We start from the raw sequence: 25,142 nt of genomic DNA on the forward strand, positions 1-25,142 counted from the left end.
ATGAATACAATAGTAAAATTAAAAAAAAAAAGAATAGAAAGAAAACAGCTGTTAGGATAATCTTAACAGCAAGAGGAAACATTCATTTTCTTCATGTTCTTTGCCTTTTATAAAATGGAAGTGCTAAAAAGTCACAAGGCATTTTATGACAAGAAATCCAGATGTACATAAGTAGTACAAAATATCTTGTTGCAACACCTTGACATCTGCCAGCTTTTCTTCTTTCTGCCAGTCCCACACTGAAAGCACATGGTCATTTGAGTCATCCACTGAGCACAGGCTACTTCCTCCATTCTGAAGCAAAACATGGAAAATATTAATACATCCCCCAATAAACATTAGAAACATATAAATACATATCCAAAACACTTAAATACTTCCCAGTAGTTTAAAATGATTTATTTACATTGTTATACTTCTAGTCATCCCACAGATCTTCAAGAAATATAATAATTTATAGTATCATTGAAAAATAGGGCTAAAAAGGGATCTAGAAAAGGAACTCTGGTAAACTGTAGACAAACAGACTTTAGCAGGAATGAGGTATGAATCTCTTTTTAAAAATTCAGTGATGCAACCTCCCAAGGCAAAATACACATTATCCATATTATTAAGAAGGCTTTTCCTGATGATTATATGGAGTTTGTTTCTTGCAATTTAATCAAATACTTCTTGTCAGATCTACTATGGACACCGGGATCAATTTCACTCTTCATATAGGAATAATGGACCAAGATCAGGGAATATTATAAAAACGTAAAAAATGACTTATTCCTGACACGTGTCTTTGTCATAGTTCCATCTTCTACCAGTCTTTCTCATCTTAATGACCCTAATTCATTCAGTCTTATTTCATGCAGCATATTAGATAGACTCTCCATACCCCTTTTTCTGGGGTGTGAATCCCAAGACTAGATGAGGAACTCCAATTGGGACTCTACCTGAACTGAGGGGAGCTGACGGATATCACAGGTCTCACTAGCGATGTTAACTGCTGTATAATCACCAGATCTTTTTCCAAGTAGCAACTGTCTAGAAGGTAGTTTTCAGACCTGTTTTTTCTAATTTGGGAGGGGAGTCATTCCTAGCCTTGTGTCTACAATGGAATAAACCATCAAGTAACTTCTAACTGCTTTCCAGCCCATTCAAATATTTTTTATTTATTTATGTTGTTCCTGGTATTAACCATGTCAGCTTTGACTGTGGATAAGCTTGCTGGAACAGAATGAGCCTGTGGTTACATGAGCATTCTTTTGGCAGCAATGCTGACAGTCTTTCTCCTGCCACCCATACCACAGCCACGTGTTGCTGCCTCTTGAGCTGAGCCAGCACAGAAGTTTGTACTATCACAGAGTGAGCCTTTTTTGGGAATAGATCAATTTTAGAGGGGAAAAAAAAAGAAAAAAGACCCAAACAAACTATTTGATTTTGTTTGCATACAATTTTGCTTGGTTGGTTTTCTGATGCATTAGGTCCCAATACGTATCTCAGGCACAGCTACAAAAATAATTGTGCCAACACAAATCAAGAGGTGAGACAGACAGGAATTAGTAGCCTGAAGACAGGGCTGTTTGAAATGAGAAATGCAACACTGCTATAGATTGGGAAGTGATACTCAAAACAAGCTAAGCTATGACTGTGAAATCAAAGCATAAAGCAAATACATTAAACACTTGCTTTCTCGTGGCATCTGCTAATAGCAATCCTCTGCTATAAAGCATATTTTATCCTTCAAAGCCAACCTTGATCTGCATTCTTTCACCTTTGTAGAAAGCCAGCTCTCTCAATTCACTCCTCTCTTTTCTAATTCATATAAAATATTGTCACCCACATTCCTGCAACTGCTTGTCCCTGAAGAAATTAATTGTGTGTTATGGTCTGCACATGGTAGAACTGAGACTGCTGAAATATAACTAACTTTAATAATGACAAACCATTGGAAGCAACTGGGCTACGAGGTTTATTTCACTAAAGAAGCAGCTAAAGAAAAAAAACCTTGGATATTTGCTTTGGTCACTGAAGCTAAACTTGCAAATCTTCAAAGACCTGTTTGGCAAACATTCTTAATATGACTCTTTTACTTTACTTACAGATTTAGAAAAAGCAATGCAAGTGACGGCTCGGTCAAAAAAACCCATTCCAATGACGTGCAGTGTATTCAGAGTTACAGAATCCCAAACACGTACGTGTGGTGGTAATTGCTATAAAATAGACACAGAAATAACAGTTGAGAGAATGGTGGCAAAAAAATATCAGGATTTAAAAAAAAAAGTAAATGAATCCAAATAACATTTTTAAACTATTTAAGGTGTGAAAACTATCATAACTTCTCTAAAGCCAACTGTGTAAGCACTGAGACACTACAAATGATTTACTGATTACCATGCCTAGGATCAATATTTGGGATTGAGTATCCAGAGTGTACAGCATTTCAAGTCTCACTGATCTTTGGTAGTTCACTGAAGTTAATGAAGAATGTCTTGAAACATTACGTGGAAACCATTGATGACCTTGCAACGTGGGACCTACTGGTACACTAACGATCATCAATGTAAAATGAACAAAATTATTCTGGTCAACATCAAACGACAGGTGCAAAAAGATTACGAATTTCTAAACTGTATGCAAATAGCCCAAGAACAATTCCTCATCAAAACTTTGTGGTTCCTCCTTCCTCCCCTCAATTCCTGGCTTGTGTAACACAGACAGCCCCACACGTTCAACGTGAAGACAGAAATGCATCTCAAAGCCACTAGAGGGCAACCCCAGGAAGTACATGTTTATTAAGTTTTATTTTTAAAACGGCTATATTTAAAAACATAGTATCTTCATACTTTACAGGAAAACAATGAAGGCCATATTTTAGTTCTGTTTTTCCATGCCTTTTCAAATGAAATAAGTTTTATTACAATATATATATATATACATATAAAAGCAACAACCAGTCACCCTCTCATAAATTGTGAAATTATCCTAAAAAATATCTATTTGTTTTAGAAATGGTGTTTACATAAAGATTCTCTCTCTCTCTCTCTCTCTCTATATATATATATATATACACACACACACACACACATATATATCAAGCTTTCAGGTTTTATTTCACAAATACAGTCATGAAAAATTGTATTTATGAAGTTTAAAAAATACCAGAGATTTCTCCAACACACAATAGCAAATAATATTTTATGTTACTCAACTAAGTTATCTTTAGATAAACATTATACTGTGCAACTGGATTTCGTTTTCCTAATTTAGTTATACTATCAAGCATACTGAGGATTTTTTTTTATCCTGACTTAAAATTCTTCGACATCTACCCAAAATTTTGCAATAGTTTTGCTACAGTCAGCTGCGTTTACGCTGAGCAACTTTTTATTCATTCATTTCCTGCCTCTGCTTGTATTCATTTTTTTCCTCACTTGTCAGCTCTTTGAGGTGAGGTTCATCATACTATGTTCAAATAAATTCCTAGCTTACAACTAAGCTTTACAATAATAATGATAATAATAGACAATTATTCTTGTCTTGGTGGTGGGAAGAATATATTTTTTTCAGCAACATAAAAACATAAAGCCATTTTTATTTGTACTTTGGGTTTGGTAGCTGTGGTCAGAAATGAAGTGGTGTAACATACAATTTAATCTCCTCTGCTTCCCCTCTTTTCCCAACACTCATTTTCACTCTCAGGTCTCCCTTATAGGCTTACCCTTTCATGTCTCTTTTGGAGACCAACTCCCAAATTACTTTGGTCTTTATAAGTAATGGAACCAGAAACCAGACTGATCTTGATAATGGAACAGGATAAATCTGATATTGTGCAACAGGCTCTCTCAAATTAAGTTTTGTTTGTGTTCAGTTCTAAAATTTAAAACCAGTTAACTGCCACGTGAAAAAGATACATCATTTATCTTCTCGGTAACATATCCCTGTGAAATAAAACCAGTTATATGTCAGCAAAGAAGTTACTCACTTTTCCATCCTTGGATGTACCTGCAACTTGACCTGTGGCTATAGTGATCCTATCAGGATGGACAGCCAGGCTAAAAAAAGACAGACAGACAGAGGGCAAACTTATAGGCACTTATTATCATATTCCATTAGATTTTTGCTTGAGCATGTAGTAAACAGGCTTATTTTAGTCATACAAAACACACAGCACACACGTCAATATTTTAAAATCATAAAAACATAACTGATAATTATTTTCATGCTCTTTCACTCCAAAATCTTATGAACAAAGTGGTAATTTGCTTAAGCCCTAATACCTCAAAGCATTTATCAAACAAGCACCAGTCTCATGCTGGGACTCATCTCACCTAGATTTAACTGCTTACAATGTATAAGGACTTTATGATTTGAGCTAGTTATCTAACTTCAGCTCTCTCTCATCGAACGTTGTAGAGATACAGTCAGCATCGCAAATGCAGTCTAGTGACAGTCTTCCAGACCACACATATTTATCCACTCAAAGATAAGAAAAATTGCTCGCTAGAATGTGTTAACCAACGTATTGCAGCAACTCCTCTGGGGTGATACCAAATTCTTCTTGGTAATATTTTTCAAAAGGTTACTAAAGGAGTTTTTTTGCTTGTTTGTTTTCAAATAAATAGTATACAAAAATTAGAAAACTGATGATGTAACTTCTAAAATTAGAACTGTAAAATTCACCAATGTTAATGTCTCTAACTGGAGTACAGCCCACTTTGCCTAAATTCTATCTTAATTCTTTTTTCACTGCATCTGCTTTGCATACAGTTCTAGAGGCGAAGTACCCTGAAAAAATGAACTGTGGCAATAATTCATTCAGCTTTATGATGCAGAAATGTATCCTCTTTCTAATAAAACAAAGATTTGAAATGTCTGAAGAATTAGAAAATTTTAAAGAAATGAGATGGAAGAGATCCAAGTTAAGATCTCCTTGTAAAAGAGGTAGATTACACAAATAATTCAGTTTTATGAAACATACAATGCAAAGATTTGATTATCAGTTCTATTTTTGGCTTTCAGTGACAACAGGTGTTTCATAAACCTTAACTCAAAGAAAGGATGTCAAACTCAGTTCATACATTAGGGCCCATCAGATAATCCGGGTGCTCTTTTTCAGCTACACTCAGCAAGTAGTATTGACAGATAGAGTCAAGATTAACCATATGTTTATTTACATTTCAATTCAATGTTACTGATATTTCCTGATATCTAATATCCTCTAAGCTTAAACACAGCAAAATCACTTTGAAGCTCAAGCTGGCATGTCTGAATGACAGCAGACAAACCAGACTGCTCAGGGCTAGTTTGCAGGATATTTGCCATGATGTACACATGCTTGAAGACTACCAGGGAGACTGCAGATGAGATTAAAACTGTTTTACTGATTAAACTGAGCCTAAAGGACCAGACACAGATAAGATGAATAATTCAATCCTACTTCAACAAGGATGGTGAGTGAAAACAGAGCAACAAAAACTAGCAGATCTACAGACAGATTTCTCTACGTTTTTGTATTCTCAATGTAAAAAAGTGTATCATGGAAAATAAGTTTTCTTGAGTAAATACAAGTAGGAATTGTTAGCAACTGAGACAGAGAGAAAAGTGGTAACTTGGAGAACATCTATACAGCAATTGCATATAGACACCACCAAAGTAGCACAGCACATACAGGAGCACAGACTTCAAAGCAGGTTTTGCAAGCAAAGTCAGGCTCTGCTGAGGGACATATTTGGATATCCTCAAGTCTGTGCGACCACATCTTCACAGCAGTTGCTTCTTGCTGACTAGATTAGAGCTGTAAGAGACATCCTTACCATGACTACAATCAGACCTTTACACAATCAGTTTGTGTAAATGCATTGTCAGGCTCAAGGAACCAACCTACGCCAGGTTAGATTATATGAAATTTTCAAAACTGTTACGAGAAAAGAACAAAGTATTACCAACCAAATACTGTTTTATGAGAGAAAAATAAAAGTACAGTGGGTGACTTACCACTTCACATCATCGTTATGACCAGTGTAATGTCTCTGAAGTTGTTCTTCAACATTGAATAACACGACTACAGATGCAATAAAATACACAGTTTCGCCCGTTGGAAGAAGATATAGGTTACTGCGACAGTCCCGACCCCGATATCCATAGCTAGCACGTTTGTCAAGATGCAACAACATTATATATGAATTTAGAACATTAAAAATAAGGAAAAATGAAACAGACTTTGTCATGTATTTCCTGATAGGCAACATCCCTTGGCTTGAGCGCAGCGTTATCACTTGAGACCCTTCAGAACTCCCTCCCTTCCTACAGTAGGGAGAGCTAAAGTATTTCACCATCTGAGTGCCTGAAAACCTACATATCATACAGAAAATACATGGTAAAATAGACAGAGACAGGATTTTGTAGGCATACTATCCTCTCAGCATCTTCTGAATTTCTCTAAATGCCAGACTAAGGAAACATTAATTTTGTCCCAAGTGTATTTACTATTTACACTGATTGACCAATTAAAATAAAAATTTGGACTTGATGAAAACATTAATAAGTCCTTCAGTACATCTCTCTGCATTGCATTAGGATTGATTGCATTATCCTTTGTTCAGGTTGATTGATTTCATTATTCTGGTTATTACCAACCAGATGCATAAAAAACGTAGAAGGGTTGCATCATATGTTATTTTTGTAGCATTTAAAAGGCAGTGGCCCAGATTTTTATGCTAGTCATATCAACGCTAATCTAAAATTAATCCAATGAACTAACTGGAATTAATCCAGAAATAAATTTCATTTAGACTGAACATTAATTCAGCCAAATCATGTAGTTTTATTCTTATGAAGAGTCATTAGGGACTACAACTATTTTGGCTTTCCCTTTTTATGGGAACAGAGAGGAACAATATCACAGAATCTTGGCAAAACAGCAGTGTTCTAACTCAGTCAATATGGAGAAACTGGCTGTGAGAGATATATAGAAATGTCCTGAAACACCAAATATCTGATATTAAAACTACATTTGTGCACTGTTCTCCACAGCCAATGAAAACGCAGCTGAACTAAAACACCCATGTTAACTATAGGTCCTTACTGTATGATCATGTTCTGTTATTCCTGAAACAGGAATTTAAATAACAGCTTGCTGGGTTTGTTTTTTTTGTCTTATTAAATATAATAGAAGTAGTGCTGCATACCCAAACATCAAAATATACATTCAAAACAGAGTTTTTAAGCTCCCAAACTGGAATTTTTCTGCCAAAGTTCCTTAAAATTTGACATATTCAAACATGAAGAAGTGAAAACAACAAATATTTAGGTTATAAAATATTTACTATCAATTTCTAATCATAGAATATTGAAATTATAAAATATTTATTATCAATTTCTAATCTGTCCGTAAAGATAAGAGTTACTTTAGATTGCAGGATGCTTTACTTGTTCAAATTCATTTTTCTTTATAAAGCCAGATACCATCACCAACTGAAGTAAACAAAACTCCCCTAAGTTTAACAAAATATAAACAAGTTGATAATGAACTAGCAGTTTAAGATAGTGTAAAAAAATTGGAAAAAAAAGACGTACATGAGGAAGAAATCTCTGGGCATAAATATAGCCATTAAATGGAAGAGATCGCATTCTTTCAGGAAAATCTCCTTTTTCCACCATTCTTCCTGTTGGGAACAATGCTGCATTCAGTCCTATGCATGACTGCTGTTGTCAAATACTCAGTTTTTCTCTAGCAGTCTTTTATTCTCAAATTTAAACTCCTGGGGTTGATCTCTCCTTCTCCTCACAGTTTCCCACCCTCTGATTTGGTGGCTTCAACTTTGATTTGGTGAGTTGGGACTTCAGCGAACGTTATCTTGACCTTTTCCTTTCATTCAGCCTGCAGCCTTTGTGTCAAATCTGCTTGCCAAATGAGCTAGTCTCAAATGGGTCTTTGCAGATCACAGCTCCCTCCCTGGTGTCTCCAGTGCCGATGTCTCGCTCAGATTGCCCACTCCACTCCAGCCCTGCCTCACACTTCATTATTCAGCATTTCTGTTTCTTCATGTCTGAATATATCTGATAGTCTGAAGCGTTTTTTTGACTTACTCAGACAACTACTAATAAGTTTGTAAAACCCCTTTATGTTTCAGCTACATAGATTAGATTTTCTTGCTTCTGTTTCTCATCATAGTCTGCTTTGCCCTTTCCATCTCTCCATCTCACCTCCAGTATCTTGTTTCTCTATGCCCATTTTTACATTATAAAGCATTTCTGGCTATAATCCCACAGCCAGGTTGGTTGGTCTACTACAAAGATGTTTTCTCCTACTCCAGTTCTGATATCTAGCATGCAAACAACTCAGCTTCTCCAATTTAACTGGAATGAATGCCTGCAGTATTGGTGTGTTTTTTTTCTCTCTTTTTCCTCAAATTATCTTACACTCCTGCGCCCACTTTATCTTCTCATCATTATAGTCTCTAAACTGGACACTATTTTACTTATTAATTTATCCCTCTTTGAGTCCTGTAGGTACCTAGACTTGTAGGCACCTAGACATAACTTTTAAGTATGCATATAATGATTTGGTTTAATTCAAAGAAAAAAAAATGGAAACAAATTAGCACAGTATTTTTAGGAACATATGCTTCCTCGTCAGTAACCATTTATAGTTAGTTGAAGCATTTTATTTACTCATACCTTTTCTATTAACAGAAAACATTTGTACATGGGATTTTGCTAGGTACACAGATGCACACCTGAGAAGACATATGAATATTCAAACTAAAAATAAATGACTATTTGCCAGATGGAGTATTAAGTAAGCTTAAGTGAGAAATTAATGAAACTGAAATCACGACTTAAATCTAATTATCGTTTCTTATAACAGTCTGAAATATTAACTTCATGTCACTGCTAATGACAATCCATTTTATGCTTTTTGCTGTTATTGTTTCAGCAAGCATCTTAACACTTTCTCTCGCATCATTCTTATGCCCTTCTTCACGGGGGACCTTACAAACCTGAAAAGACATCATTCAGTTCTGTTGTGATATACGGTGAGAACCTGCACAATGATTAGATGGTAGAATGCTGCAAGCAGTATTTATCACTGAAATCTCAACCATTTTATAACTTTGTGATGCCTTGGCTTTTTTATTTTTTGGTTTTTGTTTTAATTCATCTTTGGTTATTTCTGTATGCATCGTCTCTGCAGTTCCAGCAGAGTGGGGTTGAACCCACAAGCTCAGCTGCAATAGGAATAATAAGAATGGTTACTAAATCTGTCATTAATCTCTAGTGAATACAATGGGACTTTTGGAAGCTCTGTGTGCATTCTGAAACCACACACAGTTCTATTTATACAACTTAGAAAAAGAATATTTGCAGCCTGCCTTCTTTTTTATGAAGACAAAGCAACTTCCTATTTGCAATGCTTGGGACCAAAAAAGTATTTGCTTAAAATAGAGGTCCTTATGAAGACTTCATCTCTCTAAACATAGTGGATATTACAAATAGACTCAGATCTTTTTATGTTTATAGTTTATCTTGAATCATCTATTACATATACTGACATTAAACACAAATGAAAGGTCTTTTTTTTCCAATAAAGGATGGATTTTCTTATTATGAATTAAACTGAGACATGAAAATTTCTGTATGTGATGAAATACTGGAGGTTTTTCAAGTCAGAACTCTGTAATTATGTCTACTCAGATATTAATGGAAAATTCTGGTTGTTTGGCATTTACGCTGCTTAAGCACAGTTTCAAATCTAAGTATTATGGTTTATATATATATATATATATATATATGTATGTATCTTATGAATTTCATTGCTAAGTATCTATCAATTGCAATATGGTATTCAATTCAGGTCTTATTCAAGTACTGAAGCTGGTTACAGCAACTCCTGTATAAGACAATGGTGCACTCTTTACAAAATACAGTTGAAAATGATAAATTACTGCTTAGAATCAGCAAAAAATCCTGAGCTTGTTTTATGCACACTATAATTAATAATCACAGCTCACTACATTTTTACAATATGCCTCATTTAATCTTTAGCTAATTAGCATGCTTCAAGCGCAACCTTCAGGCAACATTTAAGCAAAATCTTCAGCTGCCACCCTGTACTTCACAAAGTGCAGCCTCAAGAAATGAACACCTGTTTGAATGGAATGTCGCTTCACACATCACTAATGAAACAAGCCCTGTTTCTTGCTATACTCTACCTCTAAAACATATTTTAAACAAACCTTTAAGAAATGACCAATTTCCAAGTAGTCCTCCAACACCAAAAGGATACACCCATTCCAGTTTAAGCCTCTTGGCTGGTAGCTCTACTTTTGCTTCCAAATTGTAAGATTCCACTTGATCTTTGGGCATGTACATGGTAACAGGACGTCCACGAAGAAACATTTTTACGTATCCTTCCTCTATAAAAGGTCAGAACAGTTTAGAGTTACAAAAAAAAAACATCCGTGACGAACTCCAGTGCTCCTCAATCCCTTCCCACTTAGTTTGGTGCATTACAATTACAAAATGACATGCAATCACAAACATATAAAATAAGCAGCTTATTTTTCCCTAAATCACAGTCACTAGGCAGAATTATTAATTTCTTCTTTTTTTTTTTTTTAATAAAGTCCCTTTTTCCTCTCAATGTTTTGAGCAGAAGACTTAGAACTAAACAATGTCATGAAAAACTAAAAAACTGAAAGGATTGAAATTGAAACTTATTTTTGTAAAATGAATGTTAGATATTACATTTTTAAATATTAAAAATAAAGTGGAAAACATCAAAGATTACAATTAACACAGAAATACCGCTTAAAATTAATTTTATTTTTTAATCAGTATTTACAGTGGAGCATCAGCATCTAAAGTATTTTCCAACACTCAGTCGCATTCTTTGCATATCAGTGTAAAGATATGCTTTACACTTGATACAGTGTTAGAGATACATTTGAAATAAGGAACATGAACAATTAGTAAAAAGAATCATGCTGATGTACATGCAAAAAAAGATGTGTTAAGAATTACTAAACATTGAAAAGGAATGACAACATTGACAGCACGTTATAGAAAGGAAAATGACATACAGGAGAGAAGCTACAAAAACTGTATTGGCTGACAGAAGTAAACATTTCTAGAAGAAAATACTAAAAATAATGTGTTGAACTTGGAAGAAATATTTTTGGGGGAAGAGAAGCAGGGATTAATAACAGATCTGGAAGTACTGACTTGGGGACTTCATGGGGCTTATAAAACTAGGAGATCTGGGAAATGCCATGAAGGTCTGACTAGGACTTTTGGGAACTGGCAAGGCCAAAGTGGGTGTCCTGTGAACTTCAGGTGAAGTTTGTCCAGATTCAGAACGTGCTGGCTCTTGCTGCTCCATCGGCAGATCAAGGAATTCAGCCTTGTTCTCACGCGAATCAAGCAGTTTTGGAGTCAGTGACATCTGTAGAGTTACTAGACAGAATAATCACGGGCACAAAGGAAATGGAAGGGCAAAAGTAATAAAATCATGTAAATGAAAAAAAATATACATTTTAGGACTGTTAAAATTATGCTATGAATTGTTAAGTATCATTACAAGTATACCATTAGTTTTTAGTTTGAAAACTAAGGCTTTATTTTAATTGGAAATGCATACATTAAAAATCCTGATTAAATGAATAAAAATTATTGGTTGAACAAATAAATATAGCTATGTTTTATTACCTAGACACGTGTATTCTGCCTTTACACTAATTCATTTGGGAAAGATCTACTTCACCTGTCACAGTAACATTACAGATATGGCTCTCCAAAAACCCTCCAATTTACAGAATTCAGAGATATAATGAAAGCAACAGAAAACAATGCTAAAAAATTAGAACAAAAAAATACACACAAAAAACAACAGAATAATGATGGTGACAGATGGTTGGAGCTCAAGATGAATGTTAAAATTGCCAGAATACTGGAATTGTTTTTAAAAATCTACTCTGATAGATCTGTATTGCAAAATAAACTACAGAGGGTAGAGCATTAAATAGCAGAGCATAACAGCACTATTTGTATGCGCATGCAGCATCTATTTAATGAGCTTGAAACACATGCCAATGCTACTATACTGATGCACTGGAAGTTAATAGATTTTCAGCAGTGACAACTCTTGACTGTGCTTATCAAAGGCTGGGAATGAATGAAAGTTTAATTCACTGAGCTGCTTTTCTTACTTGAAACGTCGTGGGACTCATATAACTTGCATCAAGCCATATAGAGTGGAACTACCCACATTTGACCTAGCCACTCAGAACTCCTTTTTAGAGTAAATAGGAAGAAACAGGTACTTTTACAGGAATTAATCACACTTTAAAGCAGGTGTCCAAACCCAAAGTATATAAATTATGCTTTCAGTATGCCTGTATCTCTCTACTAACTATAAAGAGGAATTTAGTATGACTAGGCAAGGCACAGAAATCTACACTGTGTAGTTATTTCTAAGTTTTGTAATATTAATTACATTTGTTCTGATTTTTGATAGTAATATAAACTTATTATGTTCCTAACCAATCTACAACCCTTTTCTTTTATTCTTATAACTAAATTTTTAAGACCGCAAAGTTCAGTATGTGAAGATACAGTTGTAAAGACAGACAATCAGACTACAAAGACAGACCAATGGTGAAACTTCTAAACAAATGTATCTTTTACATCTGCAAGTTTGTAAATTCTGAAATTGTTGTTGAAAATAACAGTAAAAAATAACAGCTATTAAGAAGCTCTTAATATGAATGTTCGTAGGATCTGCAAAGCAGACACTACTGATCACAGGCATAAAATTGACAATGAATACACAGAGGTAGAAATTCTTTAAAAAAACTTTGCCTCAAGAACATTATTTTTTTTTGCAGAATTTTATATCTGTTGCAAAGCTGAGAGATGCTGATTAGTGGAAAAACTGTTAGGAATAAACTATCTCTAAAAAGCAAGACAAATCTGTGATCTGTGATTATATCACAGACATAAACATGCATCAAAAATGTGCATATTTACACTGCAAATTTGCTACAGCTTTAGAAAACAATATGGTATATTTACCAAATTTAACTCTGCAATATGACATTGAGCAAAAAGCACTGATAAATTAGTTGTACGCCTAGATCTGCTTACCCAGCATTTAGAATAATCTACGCTCTACTCAATATGAAAAAGCAAGGGAAATACCAAGGCTTCTATAATCATGTTAGGCTACCAGCAAAACAGCCAACAAAGGGGCAAATTCTATATGAATTCCAGCAAAAGTGCAGAACACCATTTCAAACACAGTGAACATCCACGTGTTGCCATATAGCTCTCTCAACATAATTTTTTCTAATTCAAATTCTCCTGAAAAAAATCCACATGACTGAATTATAACCCATTCCTTTTTTAAAGTGTACCTGAGGGTTATAATTTAGTGAATTGTATAATAGATGGTGTCATATTTTTGTTCTACTCAAAGAACCAGAAAAGTTTTAACATTGCAAAATGCATGCAAGTAACAAAATAGCTGTTCAGACATCAAGCTTTTATCACGCTAGCACCATTTTGCTTCGAGAGCTATGAGGTTTTGGAAGTGAAGCCTACCTTTGCAGTGTGTCACACGGCGCTTCCCTTGTGATTACAGAGACAGAGACAGAAGGGCTAGATAAAGATGTGTTTGAGTACAACAGTCTCACTAAATACCTGCTCTATGGGCTGTCCAGTGTTATTCTGTTGGAGGCTACCCTGTTTCTTGTAAAACCCTGACCCATACTCCATTCAGTAGGTTGGCTAATTAAAGTCAAAACCCTTTTTCCTCCAGCTAGTGGCTCTGTTTAGTTCCTCTATCATTAAAATACCAATTGACGCTTCATTATTCAACTGCATGCTAAAAGTAACTAAAATATCACGTATAACTTTTAGAAATCATTAATTTCAGTAGGAATTTTGTCCATCTGAGAAGAACAGAAGTAGTGACACATATTTAATTACTGATTTTTATCTACTGGGAAAGTGTCAGAAGAAAAATTATTCCAAACACCTTTGCTTACATGGTGCAAGAGAAGATGAAATGTAATATAACAATTATATATTTTGTGTGAATCAGAAACTTTCTCTTTTTTAAAACAACTGTTTTCAAGAAAGGGAGGTGGATTATGATTGTATTGTCACAAAAGATTTAAGCCCTTAGTTTTATATATTACTGAGTTCAAAATCAGCTACACTAAATCTTGAAGTACAGTTTAAGAGCTTTGTTGGATGCTGATCAATCAGCTTGATAAACAAGGGATTTTCTCCTTCAGCTTATTATATGCTTACTGTTACAGAACTATAAACGAGAATATGATAAATTTGACAAGTCAACAGTTTTTTCCCCTTCCTTTTTTATAAGGAAGGTTTTATTCTAATTCTGTTTTTTTTTTCAGGACAAAAATAACTTATCTATACTATTTAGTTTTGTATCTTCATCGAGGACAAGAACGAATTCTTTCACTTATACCTCCTATTTTGTTTTTGAAATCTTGTTATGTAGACAATAAATAAGGAGGAAAAAAATGTGATTTTCAAATTAAAGATAGATTTCCAAGCTTAGCTACAAAACACCATCTTTATTTGTGATTTGATAAATATTATTAGAAGGCATTGGGACAGATGTGGAATTCTTAAAAGGGAGCAATCAAGTACAGTTAATAACTAAGTTAACATGACAGTGTCATAGCTGGAATGTAGCAAATGCTTTAATTAACAAAACTTTAATACTGCTTTGAAAGGAAAGACATATTTGGTGTAAGTCACGGCCTTTTTCTTCTTTGTCTTCTTACAAAGAATCCGAACTGTAAAATAAACCTATTGGGCCAACAAAAACTGGAGCAAACTGCTCAACTTTTCTTTTAAAGAAATCATTAGTAGCCTGTACGTATCATGCTTAGAGGCCCAACACCATTTCCTGGACGTTCACAGATAAAATCCATTATGTTATCACAGTTTTCTGTTTTAAAATTTCAAAAGTTCTTACCTGCACTGAACATTGGTTCCTTGGGTTTGCTGTGAAAATAATGAAGAAATTTCTGTGTTACAAAGCTTATACAGTCTCCACATGTAGAGCCATAAATATAATAAAAAATAAAAACATGGAAAATATTAAATAAATAAATTTGAGTTATTTACAATGTAAATCCCTAACCAGACAAAAATATAAACAGCATTCAGCGTGGCTCCTTGATGACAGATACCAACACCTTTTTTTATCATTCAATTCTCTTTCTGTTCTCACAACTATGGATTTTCTCCTACTGCCAGATCCTCTTCTCCTGCTCTGTGATTTAATGAGCAAAACAAAGTTTGAATGGTGCTTTTCCAAAGAGTTAACATAAGACACAGAACTGCCCAATGGGTTCCAGGTGAATGACAGTATTTGATAAAACCCAGGAAATACACCCATCATTATTAAAGCATCTTCTTTCTCAATGTAGTGCCTGGAAGACAAGCTAAAATCAGTTTGTCTTTTTGTCCTCAGAAAACCATTTGGGAAAACTTGAGGGGAAAATACATGAAACGTGGAGAAGAGAGAGAAAAGGTGAGTAACCATGTGGATAGTACTACCACACACACACAAAAAAAAAAAAAAACCTTTTCCAAGAATTGCCAGTAGTTTGTTTTCTTTATCCTTTGCCCGTCTATAACTAAGCTTGAGAAATGTTGTTTCTGACAAAACGTAAAGGGGACATGAAACATTTGTTTTCCTACCAGTTCCATTTTCTTTGTATTCAGTAAAATTTTTGAAATATCAGATTACTACTGTATGGTTCTTAGAGTGGTCCCCAAAAGGGTTGAAACGTCTCTTTACTTTAGTGGAGAAATGCATGAGAAGGATGAAGCATTCACAGAGCTTTGAAATGCCATCTCCACATCAGATCCTAGACTGCAGTGGACAGATAAAGAGCAGATTAAAAAGAAGAAGAAATTAAACCTGCTTATTTTTGCACAGATTTTTTTTTTTTTTAAAGTGTAAATGATTCTCTCTCTCTACAAAAGAATTCACAGCAAATAATTTTGGAGTATTTTTCCTTTTCCTTTGACTTGACATTGATAAATCAAGAATGATACATTTACTTAATGATATAATGAACCAAACTAAAAAAATCTGTTCCCATGGATATAGCAACTTCTCGTAATATGGGCCTTGGTATTAATCATGCATCAAAATTCATGCACCAAGCTGGCCTATACACAGCCAATCTACAGAAGTAGAAAGATGTGTTGCCATTGTTAACACCAAGATTAACATTTTTTTTTCTTAGGAAGATATTTATAGAAAATAAAACCTTTATGGGATGCAGCATTAGTCACAAGTGCTACAATATTTGACAGGAATCCCTAGCTCTGAATAGTCCATGCTGACTTACTCAAGCTAATGTGAAAGGCTGATTCACGACAGTAATAGAGCAAATCATGTGTACTTTTTAATTATGAAAACCCTAACCAGACACGCAGCTCAGAGCTCTGACTACTCCTTTTCCTTGTCATGAACTTGAATCACTTCCTACTTAGCTAACCCTTAAAAAGGGCTTGCCCCTTGCTCGGTGATAGGGAATTGGGACACCACATAGTAGCGTGGCAGATTACAGACATTTCCCTACTAATTATTAAAGCTTCTTATAATGTCTTTCTATAGCATTATGGTTTTGCATACAACTAGTTTGAAACACAGTAATTTCATGATTGCCTTTTTATATTCCTGACATGCATTCTGCTTGAAGCTTCACCTAGAGACCAGACATAGTACAAAAAAAACCACAATAATTCTATGAGTAGTTTATGTAATACCACCTTCCTCACTCTTTCACATATACAGCTAGTTTTAGGAGGACGGCCTTACCCCCTGGCATACAGAATCACACTCATTTTTCTTCTAGTCCCGTGACTCTTGCCTTATATTCTGCACAGTTGCCCAGCCTCAACAGGAAGCATGAGGAAGTCTTTACCCAGACTCTTCCACGGGATAAGGACACTCTTCAAGGAGTGGTGAGCTTTGGTTTTGAACACCCTGAGGCTGCATGTGATATAAGTCAGGTCTTCTAACTCCTGGGAAAATTCTCTAACCATACAATTATTGCTCTAATAGTGGCATCAACATCACTAGCTCCAGCTAACGCAATGTGACATGCGCTCCCAATTAATTCCTTTGGAAACTGGCACATTACTTAAGGATTGCGTCACTTGTACATGGAGCCTCCTCCTTGACTCCAAATTAAGTGATTTCTAATCAATGCTGTTGCTCAACCATCTGTGGCCCAACACCTGCAGAATTACACAACCATCAGGTTTCTGTTAGATTAGTATGAAAAAATTTAAAATGTGTCGGGAGCACCTTGATCAACCTTAAACCAGAAACAAAACAAGTCTGTCAATAACCATTATTTACATCAATGCTCTTCTCTCTCAGCTATTTTGGAATTAATCTTTCAAAACGTACAGTACCACACTATGTAGCTGCTAGAAGTCATATCCTTTCTTCACTGAGATAGTCAACTACCCCATTAATATTCTCATCTCATTTCTTTAGTAGCTTTAATATTAAACTGATTTCAGATAATTAGCACCTTATGCATGAAGCAAGAAGTCAGGGATGTCTTTAAAAAAGAGATCTTGCGCAGCAGTGTAATTTTTTATGTATCTTCCATTTCACAATACAGATCAAATTCTAAATTTTGGGAACTTGATCTAATGAAATTTTTTGTACAAAATAAAATACACAGAGAAAGGACACTGCTGGATTAGCGTATATTCATTAATATGTTATTGAGAAACTATAGTAATTCGGAAAAGTAATGAAAATTCACCATTGGCAGGTGTACTTCCTGCTCATATTCCAGAAACAAGAGTCTTTCCATCTAATTATACAAATTTACGTTTTTTTAACAAAAAGTTTCTACACGATATTTGTTTTATTTATAAAAGGTGGGGTTTCCTGAATGAATGAGGTCACAATGTAAGGACTGTTGCTATAACTGGTTATGTATAGAGAGGGAATGCAAAATTCAAAAGTAAAAATTCAGTCTTAGAAAATGCAATTAGCTTTGCAAGATCAACACAGAAAAAAGCAGCTCCTTGTTAATAAATTCACTGAGATAATCTAGCAGCATAAAGTTATGCAATGTTGCAACAATTCATAGAATTTCCAGTGGAAACTAACAGCAAACTTTTACCATCTCAGCAGCCCCTCCACTGGTGGTTGGTTTTTTTTTTTTTTTATTTGTTTTTCTGGTTTTGTATTGTCGTCATCCTCCCCACCCCAAATGTTGTCTTCAGGCTCATTTGCTCCTGAGTGTTGATAGCTTTTTTTTTTTTCTTTTCCCCCCCTTTAGTGGTATTCTATCAGATACGTCCAGATATTCAATTTCTAAGCTAGAAGGTTGTGAAATATTTAGTAACAGCTTTGTCCAAGTTGGCACATGCAGAAAGAGATATCACTCCTAAGTAATCCAATAAAAGATTGATTTTCATGTAAACAGTAGTATTTAGGTATTATTTACAGTTAATTGCTACAGCGTGGTTGTGTTGTTTTTTTTTTCAATTATATATCATATTTTTGGGAAATTTAAAGTCTAATACAAAATACTTATAAACAAATACAAAACCACACCTATTCAGTACCACTGCAGCATTCTCATCTCTTCAAAACACACTTCCCTCCCCCAAGAAGTTATCTGTTGTTTATAATTATTTTACCCCCCAAAAATTTAAAATAATCATACTTTGAAATAAAGTCAAATTTCCAAATGTACCAGAACACCCAGTCTTGTAGAATTCTGACAGTTTATAAAAGCACTTGCATAGATGCGCAATGCCAAGTGGATCTTACACTGGGTAAATGTTTAGTTTATATAAATAATTACATCTTCCTTGGATACAATTTTATAATCTTTTCTCTGACGGTATTCTTAATTTTTCCACTATTTGCATAATTAGCTAAGCCTCCAACAAAGTCTCTTAAACTTTGCATACTCGCAGGCTTGCTTCATAGCTGAAAACTTAAGGCAGGAAACAAACTAGTAGTAATTCAATCACCCAAACTTAGGCTGCCCATTAGTTCACAGCAACAGTCAATCCCCACATGAAGGGAAGATGCCAAAGGGATTAAAGGCAGAAGTTTTGTGCCACACCATTGGCTCATGAGCAACCCAATGACTCATATGAAGGCAACGATGCACAGACAGAGCAGGTGAATTACAGTATTATGTGATCTTCATTAACAGTGTGTCTCTATGGTCACACCATCTGGGATATTGCGAAACTGCATCATCACCACCGCTTTTTACATAGGAAACTGGAACAGGGCAGAGATCAAGTGAAATGGCCACGACTAAAGCCTGTCTAGGAAATACGGAAAAGAGCCGATTGGCCAATACAGTGACTTCACCACAAACAATGAATCATGCATTTCTTCAAGACCATCCTAGTCTGCAACTCCTGGACAACACATTCTCCTTTCCATTGACTGCTGGCAGTACAGAGTATCTCTGGTGCTTCTCAGAGGTATGCGTCGCTTTATTCTGCTACTTTGGATAATGCCTGCATGCAAGCCTCTCCCTCTTTCTCATTACTCTGACTGAAGTAATTATTGCTTGAAGGTTAGCTGGGTGCCATTCTACATGCGTGAGGTGGTGAGTGATTGCTTTTGCATCACTTATTTTCATTTCTGTCTTTGCTTTTTTTTTTTTTTCTTACTCTTTCCTTCACCTATTAAACCACCATTATCTTGACCCATGAGTTTTTCCTCATTTTTCTCTTCCTATTCTCTCCTCCCATACCACTGGGGGGGGGCAGTGAGCAAGTGGCTGCCTGCTGCTTAGCCGACAGCCAGGAACTCGCAGCACTTACCAGGCTAAGGGAAACCACTGAGATAATGGAAAAAAAAGCATGCTTAACAATTACGAACTTTTCAGGGGGGAACTCTATGTACCCACATAATTGATAGTCTGGAACCAAGGCAAATAAATTTCACCTAAATTTGAAAAAAAATGCTTTAAAAGTGTTTTTAAAAATATGTATTTTTGTCCAACTGGCAGAGATTTAACCCAAAATTTTCAATATTAGCTGAACTGAACAAACAAGCGTCATTGTTAGGGCAGAAGGCAGAGAAAAGAGACAGCCGTTTAAGTACCATTACCTTTCGCTGTTCTTTTTACCACTAGATGAGCTGCTGGTGGATCCAGTGCGGTTGCGACTCCCTTTGGAATCTCCATAGCTTTCCCTCCGGCCTCCCGGGGACACACGCTCAGTTGAACTGGTTCTCTTAACAGTGCTAATAAAAAAGGGGAGTGAGTTTTATAGCAGGACTTGTAAAAGCACATATTTTATGACAAATATTTCAGAGAGATGTATCAAGTAGAAAGCTGACCACAATATAACTGTTTTTAATCAAAATTTGATGTATTAAAGACCCTACATAGGAGTTTCGCAGAGTACCTGGTGCAACAAACTAACATACTGCTTTTGTCCCATCATAAGACAGCAGATAGGCCACACCAACATCAGACTAATCTGTAATATCTACTTTCCATGTCACATTTCAAATCTTTGAATACTACTCTATGCTTCTGGACTTTTGGATTCTCCCAAGAAGGGAAAGATGTAAAGAGAAAACTTATTATCCAGCACCTGCAGACTACAGAAAGTGCCAAGAGTAGGTCAAAATTTGAGCACTAGCAAGCTAACTTTGTATCCACACTCAAAATCATTTATGCAGTGGTTCAAATTAGTTTTAACATGCCACAGAGTAAAGCTAATGAAAAAGTGCAGGTTAGCTCTCTGTTCGCTTGTCAAAAATGTATGCTTCCAAATCACATGTATGAATAGATTATATTCCCCACAATCCCTAACAAGGGGTTTCCCAAAGGTTTAAATCTTCCTCTTCAACCATGCTTTCAGCAAAGATACCTAACAGGAGCCTGTTGCATGTCTTATGGCACCCCTCAGACAACCACCTCTCTCTGACTGAGCACCATCAGCCAAAACAGTAGCAGGATTATCTAGTAAAGAGAAACCCGCCCAGAGCATATACCAGGTAAGAGACAAATTATTGTGGCTTTTCATTAGTTCAAACCACTTTTTTCTAAATTAGTGCTTCCTAGCAAGGGAGGGGAACACGTTAAGAGTGAGCTGGGCTATGCTTTTCACTTTGTTCCACTCCCTGAGAAGCGGAGAGGAACAAGCAGCAGCAGCTGGACCAAGACAGGAATCCCTTCCACAGCAGCAGTTGGGCAGGACTCAGTGTTAGGGTCTCTATTTCCCCCACCCCAGCCCTCTACTGTTTTACCTCCTCTAAAGATCAGAGCAGGAACATCCCCTTTACCCATTATATTCCCACAACTAAACCTTCAGCAGCTCTCTTGCCTCAAATACCACGGACACTGATGATCGCTTCCAAGCCCACACTTCAATACTCACACACCTCTCCCCAGATCCCAACCACAACCCACCCCTCCACACGAAAATTTCAGTCCTTTCTGTTCCTGCCCCTTCAAGTCCCAGTCAGTCCTTTCACCGCCTCCAGCCCCCTTTACCTTTGTACACCCACAAGGGTGGTCTGCTTACCACAAGGCTCACCTCAGGCATCTTTGAGGACTATTCCCTGCCTCCCCCTAAAAAACATCCCTCCTGTATTATCTCCGTCAGCTCTTCAGACTGTCCCACTTCATGCATAGTGTGGAAAGAAAACAGTGAGGCACTGACTCTTCATAAATAAAGGAAATGAGATGGACTTTTCTGTTCAGTCAAAATACACTCAGCTTATCTACTGTGCAACAATTGACATATATAGATTTTTTTCAGTATATTCCTGTTCCTTTAGGGCTTTTTACCAGTGAGGTGGGGAATATCTATTCCTCAGTTCATCAGAAATGATGGAACAACTGAGTCAGAGTCTCTCTGCAAAGCAACCACTTTTCTGAGAGGAAGCCCCCATCCACAGCAACCTCTGCAGAGCAGACATCTTATGATGCATCTCAGGTAGCTTCACAAAAATCTTTCTGGATCATGCAGTGGTAGAATGGATGCTCGATGCTGCATTTTTATGTTAAAAACAAGCATCATTCAGAATGATTAAGCTGAAAAAAATAAATTTCTGTGGAGAGAGAGACTTAAGAGAGCAAACAGAATGCTACACACAGGGAAAGACTGAAAAATTCACGGAAGAAGCAAAAAGGCAGTGATAAGTATTTAAATATGTTGTCACTTCAGGAATTAGTGTTTCCTAAGCTAGCCTAAGACTTTTCAAGTCATCTCAATGTCAAATGCATGGGGAAAAAAAAAAACACCCTCTTCTGATAAATTAAATAATATACTGCAAGCACTTAACTCTGCCTCTCATCATCCCATGTAATACTCCAGTTTAACATAAAAGAAGCCCTGATACCAAAAATACTCGACATAAGATATCTCCATTAGTGTAAGTCCTTCCACTAGATTATGCACACTACTGCAAAAACTTCCACTTGTGATTTTGTAGGATCAAACCTTTCTTTCTCTGGTTAAGGAAAAGATGTCAAAACAAGAGGCAATATCAGCCTACACTGAAATTAAATTAAGGAAATCACCAAATTATGCTAATATTAGAAACGCTGTAGCAATTGTTGAAGCAATTTTAAGCTAATTTAATGTTGCTTGGGGTTTTATGTTTATAGCAATCAACATTCAAAAGATGAATGGATGGATAAAAAATGAATGGGACTAAAGCTTGAACGTGTAATGCTATCTTCTTACTGAAGAAGTCTCATATCAGTAGAAAACCTACTTCTACCACAACAGAAGAAAAAAATCTTTTAAGCTCTTTTATTACCATTAGTGATTAAACTAATTAGGAAAGCCACCTTCTGACAGATTTTATTTTACACTTTCAACACCACCAACAAAAGCCCAGGGAGAAGCATTAGCAGGTGATCAGGAAGAGGATCACAGCCAGATGTTTTGATTCCATTACATTAACTCAGTTTCGGCATAAACACATTTTCGTAGCTACAGAGTTGAACACCAACTATTTGTATCCATCGCTACAGCAGATACACTGTCACCTGAGAGAGAATTTTAAATGATAGGAAATATTTGTTTAACTTCCGGGGCTATAAGAGTGTAACTGGATTCCAGAATTTGGCTTTCAGATTAGTGATACAAAAGGAGAGGCATTTGCAAAATTTTTTAAAAGATAACATTTGTTAACACAATTTTTAACTTAAAGCAATGTGATTTAATGAAATATCATTTTAGTAAAAGTGTTGTTAGCATAGGAGAACAGAGATATTGTATCTGAAACTATCGTCTAAATATAGCAATGCACTTATCATGACAAGAAGTTTTAAATTTACTTCTGAAAATGTTAAAAATGGGAATAATTACAGTTAAGTTCTACCACGTTAATGCTGCTACTAAAACAGCCGCTTTCTATGTGTCGAACCAGAACAGAAAGGAAAAACAACTGAGCTTCAACACTACAAAGCTATTAAGGATCCCTCACCTTAGAGCAGGCTTTTTCAGTTTGCATGCATTGAGAAGATTCACAGACCTGCTTAATCCAGATCGAGAGGTGCGTAAACAAAGCAGAATAAAAAGTGAATGCAACAATAAAACATGGAAACAAGACATATAAAACAAACTTACATTAAAAGACATAATCACATGCATTCAAGATATGAAGCCACGTGCAAGAGTAAACAACGCAGCGCTTATTGACTCGGATAGATGTTTGATCATTTCAAACCATACATTTCAGAACACCAATGTATCTTGGAATGACAAAATCTTAGCAATGCTCCAAATACACTGACCATTTTACAAGCTACTAAAGAAAAAGAAAAATCAAAGAGGCTATCCGAGGAAAACAGACAGATGATCCGGCTAGAAGACAAAAGACTATTTAAAAAAAGCAATGGTAAACACAAGAACAGAAATCCTCATCCATCCATACACATACACATACAACACTGCGCAGCTTGTTTCAAATGGTTGCATCACTGAATTGCAGAGAGCAAATCTGGCCAATATATACAGAAATATTTATACACACACACGCATATAAATATGTTTAATTAACAGATATTGGGGGGGAAATTAAAGCTTTCTAATAAATACATAAAAATAGTGCACAATGCTCTTAGACAGTAGCCAACAATATTAATATTTTGAAACTTGTCTAGCACTCTTTCTGACCCTCATTTAAATCAATTAGAATAAATTCAGGAATAATATACGATTTTAATTTCATTATGCCTTTGAGCAAAGCACACTAATAACTTTAATTGTTCAAGATATAGTGAAGTGGCATAATAGTTTGCCACTTGAAGTTCAATGGAGAGGGTTTTTTTTTTTTAATTTATATTCATTTTATTTAAAAACATTTTCTTTGGGAGTGTTAAACAGAAGACTAAATTGGAGGTTTGATACAGAGTGTGTGTGTGTGCCAGTTACAAATCATTGTTGCCCCCAGAACAGAATGTAGAACATTAATTCCAGGAGACTGAACAATTTCCTAGGGGCCATGTGTTTAGAGTTTAGAAGAACAGGAATTCATCATATTAAAGTATTTTATTCTCCCTACAAACAAAGCTTTTTTATGTTTTCTTTGTTCCAGTTTCTTCCTTTTGATCTCCATTGTCAGAGTTTTGCAGCATTGTAATGCTTTACAATCTGCTCAAGAAGAAAGAATGACTGATTGTCTCTTTTTGAAAGGGAAAGTATATGCTAGCCTACGGTCTGCATCAGCATCCCTACTGGGAAAGGTACTGTCTGCATTCTCCTCCCTTACATTTTCCTTTTTTTTTTTTTTCCTTTTTCCTTTTTCCCCTTCAACTATTGGAAACAAAGCTATTCTAGATGAGTCACAAAAACCTAGATTTTAATAGGGAACACAAAACATTACTACTGTGTGCTGGACACATTCCAAAGGCAAATTTAGTGTTAAGCAATGAACTTCAAGCCACATTACATCTGAAAGGAAGAGTGCTGGGGGAAGGGAAAGTTCTGTTCACGATACAAAAAGACCAACTTATTTTGAATGAAATTTCCAAATAATTATCCTACGCATAAAGTTCAAAATGAAAATATGGCAATGTATAAAAAACTGGTACACAAAATAGCTTAATTCCTGACTTTCACAG

The 25,142-nt window shown here is 35.6% G+C and overlaps 1 protein-coding gene across 1 annotated transcript in view; it reads right to left on the reverse strand.

Moving 5' to 3' along the window:
* Nucleotides 1-25,142, reverse strand: part of EML1 (EMAP like 1) — an 80,776-nt gene that overhangs the window by 17,575 nt on the left and 38,059 nt on the right. Inside the window, 8 exon segments of the mRNA XM_040557229.1 lie at nt 199-294; nt 2,091-2,201; nt 3,974-4,043; nt 5,986-6,135; nt 10,280-10,409; nt 15,005-15,033; nt 20,162-20,296; nt 23,504-23,551. Of these exon segments, the coding sequence (XP_040413163.1) occupies nt 199-294; nt 2,091-2,201; nt 3,974-4,043; nt 5,986-6,135; nt 10,280-10,409; nt 15,005-15,033; nt 20,162-20,296; nt 23,504-23,551 (769 nt within the window).

The sequence above is a fragment of the Cygnus olor genome, chromosome 5 (genome assembly GCF_009769625.2).
Source record: "Cygnus olor isolate bCygOlo1 chromosome 5, bCygOlo1.pri.v2, whole genome shotgun sequence".
NCBI lineage: Eukaryota > Metazoa > Chordata > Aves > Anseriformes > Anatidae > Cygnus > Cygnus olor.